Below are 9,877 nucleotides of genomic sequence, written 5' to 3'. Positions count from 1 at the left end.
ATATATATATATATATATATATATATATATATATATATATATCGCATCCCATTCGTCAAAACATAAGTTCTCCTGAAAAACCAGCATGCATATCAATAACAATTTTATCGCATCCCATTAGTTAAAACATAATTTTCTTGAAAGAAAAATCAGCATGCAACAGGGACAGGCAGATATCCTCATAGCTAGGTTCCCTAACCCTAACTATGGTGTTAAAATGGTAAATTTCATAATAAACTCCCCTCACCTATTGTGAGCTACCCGCGGGTTCCTCGTCGCGTCACTTGGAGATTCCTTTTTCTTCTCCGCTCATTGGTTCCACGCAAGCCTCTACCATGTCAAAACGAAGGAGACTTAATATGGATTTTCAGAAACAAAGCTAACAACAATGCTTTGGGTCAAACACCCACGTCACTACATAAGAGCGCTGAGAGCATTTCGGGTTTTACAAAGGGATATCATTTGGAAATTCCGACCACACCAATGTGACCGAGGTTCAGTGTAGGTTTCGAAAATAACATGAATTTCATGAAAGGATAACTTTTACAAAGTCTCTTTGCTCTAGGGTTTTTCAGAGGGAACGTAAAACATGCAATGGTGGTTCCAAAGTCAGAAAAGATGTAACAAGAAACAAGCGTAGAACGATGGTTACCTCGAAGGAAAATGAAAGGTCAAATTAAGGTTTCGTTCTCTACCGAAACCGCAAGGCAAGTTGGAAGATTCCGCTTCGGTTGAAGGGTTCCTCTCGGTGTGGGGTTTCAACGGAGAACAACGACGGTTTGTGGTGGCTAATGGTGGCTGTGGGTGATGGAGAAAGTGCTTGGGACGTTAGAAATGGTTTTGGAAGAAAAAAAGGAGAAGAAATGGCGTTTTTCCTAAGCTACACGAAAGCAAAGGCTGAAACGCTCAAATGAGAAATGCTCTCGGGAATGGAAGTTTCGCGCACACTCCATACATCTTCTCAAAGATCCCAACGGTCAGATCGTGTAAAAGTGTCTTGTAAAGCTGCAGACCAAATTTTGAGAAGATTCAACGGTTAACGAAGGCTGGGAAGCATTTTTATCGAGACAGCTTTATGTAGCTTCCTCAAGAAGCTTCATTAAGAGGCTTCCTCAAGAAGCTTCCTCGTGGCTTCTTTGAAAAGTTTTCTCAAGAGGCTTCTTTGAGAAGCTAGATCCTTATCTACCCACACCCCTCTATTAACTAAATTAACCTCCTTGAAAATAATTACGGATAAAAATAACACAACGAATATAATCAAACATCAAACATAATTACTAATAATATATAAATATATATCAGGGTGTTAAAAATGGCCTCCTCATCAAAGTCAGAGACCTATCTCCTCCTCTGGCTGTACTCACACTGTTGGCCCTCTGCCAAGATCAGTGGGTGCCCCAGGAACTGACTGAGGGCATTTGTGTCAAAAGGAATCCATTGGCCCCTCACCCAGGAGTGCATATCATGGACCCCCTCCTCAGTAGGCCAGACATTAGCATAGAACTCCATGACTATCTCTGGATCGAATTTAGCCATGGGTGTCACAAGTAATGCCCAGTGCCTATGGGCTATCTCCTCCTGAAAGTCAAGGAACTCATCGTCCCTCAGCTAGACCCGCCTTTCTCTAAGGAATGACCATCCCTTGATGGTCTCAAAATGCTGCTAATGCTCTGCACTCCGGAATCGGTGCCTATCGAAGTCCGTGTCAGCTTGTGGGGCAGCGCTGGAGCCTTCTCTGGTGGCGTCCTTCCTGGACCTCTTTGTGGGAAGCTTTTACGAGGCCATCTCTTGAAAAAACACATTTGTAAAGTCAGTTCACAAGGAAATACCATTTTAAAGCAAAATCAAGCAAAAACGGCATACAACTCCTTCCAACAAAACACAAATATCATTGTAAATTTGGAGCAAACTCATACACCGATGCACGTGTTTTTCTGGGACGTACATATATTTACACACATTTCCTTGAGAAGATACATGCGTGCAAGATATTTTGCTACCTATACCAACATACAGGCGCATTCAAAGTATTTTTGTTGCCTACCTTCACATATATGCATTTTCAAAGCATTTTGGCTAAATTCACGTACATGCATACTCAAGGTATTTTGGCTACCTAAGAATTACATACATGTATATCCAAGGTATTTTGCTACCAAAAATTACATTTTATGCATATTCAAGGTATTTTTGCTACCTAAATTACATTTTATGTGTATTCAAGTATTTTTGCTACCTAAATTGCATTTTATGCTTATTCAAGTATTTTTGCTACCTAAATTACACTTTATGCATTACTCAAGTATTTTTGCTACCTAAATTACACTTTATGCATATTGTTAGTCGTCTTATACGACTAACTTTTGTACAGAAAACATTTTCCAAAACTTGTATAGTTTCCCCCAATTTATATTTATTTTGTAGGGATTTGTAAATAAATCTTGTTTTATTATTATAGTTGTCTCTAGAATATTTTCCATTGGATTTAATGATGAAATCTGTTCAATTTCAGGTTAAATAAGGCTAAATCTTGAAGTGCTATAAGTGGTAGTTGTGCTTAGCTCACCATTTGGGCTCAGTGCACATCCATCGCTAAGTGCAGCTTCATCACGCTTAGCGCGACAGAAGAATCTGGAAGAGCATCAATTTCAAGGCCGCGCACTAAGCGCGAGATCAGTGCGCTAAGCGCAGCGGTTGTCTTCAACCAGACTAAGCGCATGACTGGCGCTAAGCTCAAATCCACTTACTCGCGCTAAGCGCAAGGGTGGCGCTAAGTGCAACTTCATGGATTCAGAGCCTATTTAAAGCTTATCTTGTACAGAATTAGGGTATAAGGTGTACAGACACTATTTTTGAGAATTCCAGAGCACACCACAGTGCCTATTTTGAGAAGAGAGCTCTGGAAGCAACAAGACGAGCAGCTTTTGTAGAGAGACCTAGGTTTTATAATTAGAGAGGGATTAGTGAGTTGTAGAGTGATTGTGAAATGCTGAGAAGAGGAGGAGGGATCCCCCTTCTTGTGTAAGGAACAATTATTCTCTACTCTTAATCTCAATTGTGCTAGGGTTTTTCTGTATGGCTGGCTAAACACTCTTGTTGGGAATTTCTAAGGAACAACTGATGTAATTACTTTAATATCTAATTGATTGTGTTTTCTGTGTTCAATGCTTCTTTCAATGCTTAATTTCTACATGCTCTTGATCTGATCACCCATTTGTATGTTTAGTTAGGTGACGTTAGCATTGAGAAATGTATTGTTTCCTTAGAACTTGATAGAAGCAGGATTGAAACTTAGTCTTAAATGAGGGATCTGTGGATTAAGTTTGAGTTTTCTTAATATGTTGTGATGATAATGTTGTTTAATCTAAGCCTAGTCTTAAATGAGGGATCTACGGATGAAGCTTAGGTTAAATTAGTCTAAACTTACGTAAGTTGTTTAAGCTGAGCCTAGTCTTAAATGAGGGATCTGCGGATGAAGCTTAGTTTAAATTAGTCTAAACCTACAAGGGCTGCTTAAGTTAAGCCTAGTCCAACAAGAGGGATCTGACGACAAAGCTTGAGTTAAGCTAGCCTAAAGAGGGATCGAGGTTTAGTACTTTAGACTACAGCATAGAACACAAAAGCATGATTGATTAGAGAAATATCCTTATATGCATTAGCTTGTTTGTTAGAAAGACCCAACACTTTTACCTACTGTTGTCAATCTTACTTACTTGCATTTTTACTATTTTAGTCCAGACTTAGTTTAATTCTGTTCTAAACCATCAATTATCAATGTTTCTTTCAACAATGCCTTATTTCTTAATTTAACCTTGTCCAATGCTAGTTCCCTGAGTTTGATACTCGGATTCATCCATTTTAATTTTAAATACTTGAACATAATTGAACATATTTGTATAAAGGAAAAATTGAACCAAAAAGTAACTGCAGGAGAAATCCAACAAAGTATTTATAACACCATTGTCGGGGAACTAGATTTATTAGAAGAGTTTAGTTCATTTTTACGGCATTGCTTTTTATCATTTTCTGTTTGATTTATTGATTCTTTTGTGTATACGATAAATTCATTGTTCTTTGAACTGCATAATTGTTGTTCTATTTTCTTGTATGCAAAGAAGATCTATTGTAGGTGATTTGATCCCCAATGATTTGGAGATTAACGCCACTTGTAGAAGGTGTAATTCAGAGAGAATCAGAAAATTTCTGCAGGACTTGGAAGCGGCAGCAACTCAAGAAGAAGAACCTCGATCTTCCGAGGCATCTTCTAGTTTTCCTATTGCAGGGCATTCTCATATAGAACCTGTTAAAGACCCAATCATGGTTGAGGAGCCAAGAAGAGTAACCCTGGAAGATTATTCAAGTTCTATTGTGCCACAATTTTTCACCAGTATCGCACAACCAGAAGTTCAAGCTCAGACAATTACTTATCCTCCCTCTTTGATACAGCTGATTCAAAACAATTTGTTCCATGGTCTACCTAATGAAGACCCTTAAGCTCACTTGGCCACCTACATAGAGATATGCAATACTATTAGGCTGGCGGGTGTGCCTGCAGATGCAATCAGGTTGAGTCTGTTCTCATTTTCTTTAGCTGGAGAAGCTAAGAGATGGCTTCATTCTTTTAAAGGAAATAGTCTGAAGTCATGGGATGAAGTAGTGGAAAAGTTCTTGAAGAAGTACTTCCCTAAATCAAAGACTGCAGAAGGCAAAGCTGCCATCTCTTCCTTCCACCAGTTTCCAGATGAATCGTTAAGTGAGGCACTTGAAAGATTCAGAGGTTTATTGCGGAAGACTCCCACTCACAATTTTTCAGAACCAATACAGCTCAACATATTCATAGATGGGTTAAGACCACAATCTAAGCAACTCTTGGATGCTTCAGTTGGGGGTAAGATCAAAATGAAGACCCCCGAGGAAGCAATGGACTTAATTGAAAGCATGGCTGCTAGTGACATTGTCATTCTGAGAGACCGGGCCCACATTCCTACTAAGAAGAGCTTATTGGAGCTAACCTCACAGAACGCTCTGTTGGCACAAAACAAGTTGTTATCCAAGCAACTAGAGGCATTAACAGAAACACTTAATAAGTTGTCAACTCAGCTTCATTCAGCACAAACTTCACATTCTTCTATTTTGCAGGTTGCAGGATGTACAATTTATGGTGGAGCTCATGAATTTGGATGTCGTATCCCTAATGAAGAGAAAATTGCACATGAGGTTAATTATATGGGGAATTAGCCCAAAGGCAATTTCAATACAAGTGGATTTCCAGGATTTCAGAACAACCAACAGTATCAACAGCAAAGACAGTGGCAAAATCACCCTGGTAACCAACTCAACAGTAGATGCCAAGTCTCTATGACCGAACCACGAAGCTGGAAGAGACTCTAGCTCAATTCATGCAAGTGTCAATGTCTAACCAAGAGAGCATGGAGTCTGCAATTAAGAATCTGGAAGTTCAGGTGGGCCAGCTTGCAAAGCAGTTAGCTGAAAGACCATCCAATAGCTTTACAAAAAACATGGAGAAAAATCCTAAGGAAGAGTGTAAAGTTGTGATGACTAGAAGCAGAACGACGATTCAAGCTGAGGAAGGAAGAGCTGATCAGAAGGTGGAGGGATTTAAGAAATAGCTAGTTGATCAACCGACACTGGAACCAATTGATGATTTAGTTGAACTTGAAGAAATTGTTGAGTAAGCATAAAGTGATGAAGAAGAAAAGACACCAATAAGAGACTATCAAGAAAGAATAAAGAAGAAGGAAGAAAAAGAAAAGGAAAAAGAAATAAAAGAAGAAGAAGAAGAAAAAGAAAAAAAGTTGAAAAATGAAAAACAAAAAGAGAAGGTTGTTGAGATTGAGAGGAAGAAGGGCAAGAGTGAGGCCAACATAGAAAAGAAGAAAGAGGCTACTCCTATTGAAGGCAAGGAGGTACCTTATCCATTGGTACCCTCCCGGAAAGATAAAGAGCGTCATTTGGCCAAATTTCTTGATATCTTCAAGAAATTGGAAATTACTTTTCCTTTTGGAGAAGCACTTCAGCAAATGCCCCTCTATGCCAAATTTTTGAAGGATGTGCTAACAAAGAAGAATCGATACATACATAGTGACACAATAGTTGTGGAAGGTAATTGTAGTGTTGTCATTCAACGCATCCTTCCACCCAAGCACAAAGATCCTGGAGTTGTCACGATACCGTGTTCTATCGGTGAGGTTGTTGTAGGCAAGGCTCTCATAGATCTGGTAGCTAGTATCAATTTAATGCCTCTCTCCATGTATCGGCGACTTGGAGAGCTAGAAATAATGCCCATATGCATGACCCTCCAGTTAGCTGACCGCTCCATCATAAGGATTGAAGATGTTTTGGGTGAAGGTTAAGCACCTTATATTTCCAGCTGATTTCATTGTCATAGATATAGAAGAGGATGTTGGCATTCCTCTCATTCTTGGACACCCATTCATGTCTATTGCGAGCTACGTGGTAGACATGGGAAAGAAAATGCTGCAGATGGGCATAGAAGATCAGAAGATTAGCTTTGATTTTTTCCATGAGGACAAAGATCCACCTAGTCAAAATGTCTGTATGAAAGTGCATGTGATGGAAGAAAAGAGACCTCAGAAGAAGGTCCTTGAAGTAGGAACCTTGTTCGGTCTTGGATAACAGGAAGATGCATCAAGCTAATGACGTTAAAAGAGCACTTACTGGGAGACAGCCCAGCTTTTCTTTCCCTTTTCTCTTTTTCATTCTTATCTTTTGCATTTAGTTTAGGATAATTGCTTGTGATTGTGATTAATTTTTCAGCTTGTTTAGTAAAGAAAGGGGTTTTTAAGCTCGTGTGAAGAGATAGACAGAAAAGACTTGGAAATTTTTTTGCAATTGTCTATCCGCTAAGCACGACCCTTACGCAAAGTGCCATGTCTTCACGCACTAAGCCTGAGCTTGCTCGCGCTAAGCGCACAGACCCCTGATTGGTTGGCTGAATAATTCAGCTAAGCGCACATCATTGTGCTAAGCCCAACATTTTTACTGTAATTGAACCTTAATCAGTGGGCCTAGTGTGGATGATGCGTTAAGCGCCACTTCTCCTCTGGAAAATGTCATTGTTGGAGCACTAAGCACGTTGTCCTGCGCTAAGCCCTAGATCCATTCTGGAATTTGAGCTTTCAAGCTGGGCTTAGCCGTAGGATGCGCTAAGCGCTAAGCTCTTACTGTTTTTGAATTCATGGACCGACTCGATGGGAGGGGTATTAAACCTCCTGATTATTCCAAAGAAATACCATAATTGATGATTATCTAAAAAAAAAAGAGGTATAAATATCAATAGCCATATGCATGCATATGTGTTCAATACTCAAAGGCAAAGTTTTATCACCATAATAGTATTATTCGACTCAAATAAAATTGCTTCTAGTAAAAAATATTTGTAGTCTATATCAAAATTTTTTGTTATTTTAATTATTACTTTATTAGTTTATTAGCTTATGACTAAAAGGCATGTACAATTTTTTAATCAACACAATCATATTCTTAAAAATTCATGAATTAATTTACATTTGAAGTTATTAAATTCTTAACCATCAAGCACCTATGGATCATCAATTCATAGAGGTTATTATAACTTAATCAATGACCTCAAAATTAAGTTTTAAATTTGTAATTGCTTAAAATATTTAAAGGAAAAATTGTGTACTAATTCAATATTTTAGAAAGCGTTAATGTTTGGATACTTTTCCTTTACTTTGTGTACAAGATTAAAAATATTACCTCCTCCGTCCTAAAATAGGTATCGTATTTAAAAAAAAATTATCCTAAAATAAGTGTCATATTAACTTTTAATGTAATATTAATTTCTTTTTCTATTAATACTTCTAATATTTATCACTTTAGTTTTTGAATATAATACTAATATTATCCTTTTTTATCTATTTATAAGATTAATTTTATAAAATTATTATCTTTTATTTATTTATTAGTTTTTTATCATTGTAAAATAACTTAAAATGACATTTATTTTAGAATCTAGAAAGCAACTTATATGGATGGAAATTGAGTTTTACAAATTTAATCTTGATAGACTACATTTGGTAGTTATATTTTAAGGTTCTAATCTGTGTACGACTATTGTACAAAAAACAAAGTTGAATAATTCTTTTAAGAATTGAAGTAGATGTTTATTTGATTTTTTTTTAGAAAAATAGTTGTTTTGTACATTTATTTTGTATGTACTATAATTCATAATCAATAATTAGATACTAGTTATTTTTTTAGAGTAGAAATCACCAAAACTAATTTAGTTTACTTTAGGAAAGACTTTTTCAAACACACAATAAAAAATCTTAATTATCTACCAATTGTAAGGATTTGTTAATATTTTATTTATATTGTCATACAAAGTTTAAGAACTTGTTATTGTAAAAAATCTTAATTGTAAATATGAATTTTGATTTTCACTGTTTGATATAATTATATTCTATTAAAAATTTAATTACACAATTTAATAAATTTATAAAAATATATGTACATGCACATACAAGTTTGATTTGAATTGAATATGATTGGTTTAAACCCGATTCAATAGAATAAAAAATGATTTTTTTAAAAATTTTCAATTTACTTAATTTTCATTTATTTTAAGTTTCAATTTTTTAATTGATTTTTTAATTTTTATTATTAGATTAAATCTTGATGTATAAACAGTTAAACACCCTTAGAAAATAGCTAAGGAAACATTTAAAAGATATACATTTGAGGTATAGAGTATTCCAACAACAATAATGCGACAAGTCTTCATATTGCACTTTGAAAATATTCATCATGAATATTCCAAACATATAAACATTTGATTCCATAAGATTTGAGAGCTTATTTGAGTATGATCACATTGGAGAACAAATAATAGACATTTTACAAAACTATTATAAAAGGTCATTTTACTAGTTAAATAATTTCACTTTAAAAAATGTTTACATAAAAGGTCGTTTTACTAGTTAAATAAAGATTTTTTTTTAATAAATCAAGGTTTGCTAGCCTTCCCTAAGCACCAATGATCCCAACTAGGTTGGCACCCAAAGCTCTTAAGCAACACACCAATAAATTTTATATAGGTTGGTTATTCATTCTCCTCCAAATCTATATATATGCCTTACTTAAAATAGGTAATTTCTTTTAATAGTGACAATGTTTGAACGTAAGGCTACCTACAAATTATCATCAAAGTGAATCTAATTCAATTGATTACTATAAATCTTTTGATATATAAGTTTAATTCCTACCAATAAAAAAAATCATATAAACTATCCAATATAAAAGGTATAAACTATCCAAATATAACACTCTCTAACAGTAAAAAAACACCACCATGAATACTACAAACTACCCAAAACAAGGTAAAATTATAAATGCTACAGAAAGAAATGTCGCACAATAAAAAGTTTTAATATGTATGGCCCTTTTTTATACAGTCTTTTATCTAATAGAAATTAAATTATTAGTATACACTTCGAAAATTTATACATATAGTAATACTAACAACTTTATTGGTATAAAAAATTGAAAAATACTATCAATGCATTAAATGTCAGAAAGATATTTCATTCGTCTAAGACATCTTTTTGAATTTCTTTTCGCATTTTTTATAAGATTTCATTTTAATTGTCTTGTGTATTAATTATTTTTTGACTAAAATATATTTGAATTGTCTCTTTCTCTCTTTGATAGAGATCTCTATCAGAGAAGATGAATAATGTTAAGAACAAATTTGGAAAGACAAATACTAACTAGTCTTCTTGAGGTATTGATTAAGAAACTAAAATGATAAATATTTTTATTGGGAAACGCAAAATTATAATGATTTTTTGTACACTCTTTTATCTATGTAAAA

General features: G+C 35.0%; 1 protein-coding gene across 1 annotated transcript; it reads left to right on the top strand.

The window, feature by feature from the left end:
- Nucleotides 1–5,345: 5,345 nt before the first annotated feature.
- LOC102668492 (uncharacterized) lies at nucleotides 5,346–6,374 on the top strand. The gene is made up of 2 exons (XM_006584305.1): nucleotides 5,346–5,609; nucleotides 5,844–6,374. Exons 1-2 carry the CDS (start codon nucleotides 5,346–5,348, stop codon nucleotides 6,372–6,374), a joined length of 795 nt encoding a protein of 264 aa, XP_006584368.1.
- The last annotated feature ends 3,503 nt before the right edge of the window (nucleotides 6,375–9,877 follow it).

The sequence above is a fragment of the Glycine max genome, chromosome 7 (assembly GCF_000004515.6).
Source record: "Glycine max cultivar Williams 82 chromosome 7, Glycine_max_v4.0, whole genome shotgun sequence".
NCBI classification, from domain to species: domain Eukaryota; kingdom Viridiplantae; phylum Streptophyta; class Magnoliopsida; order Fabales; family Fabaceae; genus Glycine; species Glycine max.
Note: the sequence above shows the minus strand (reverse complement) of the source record. Positions and strands in the feature narration are given on the sequence as shown.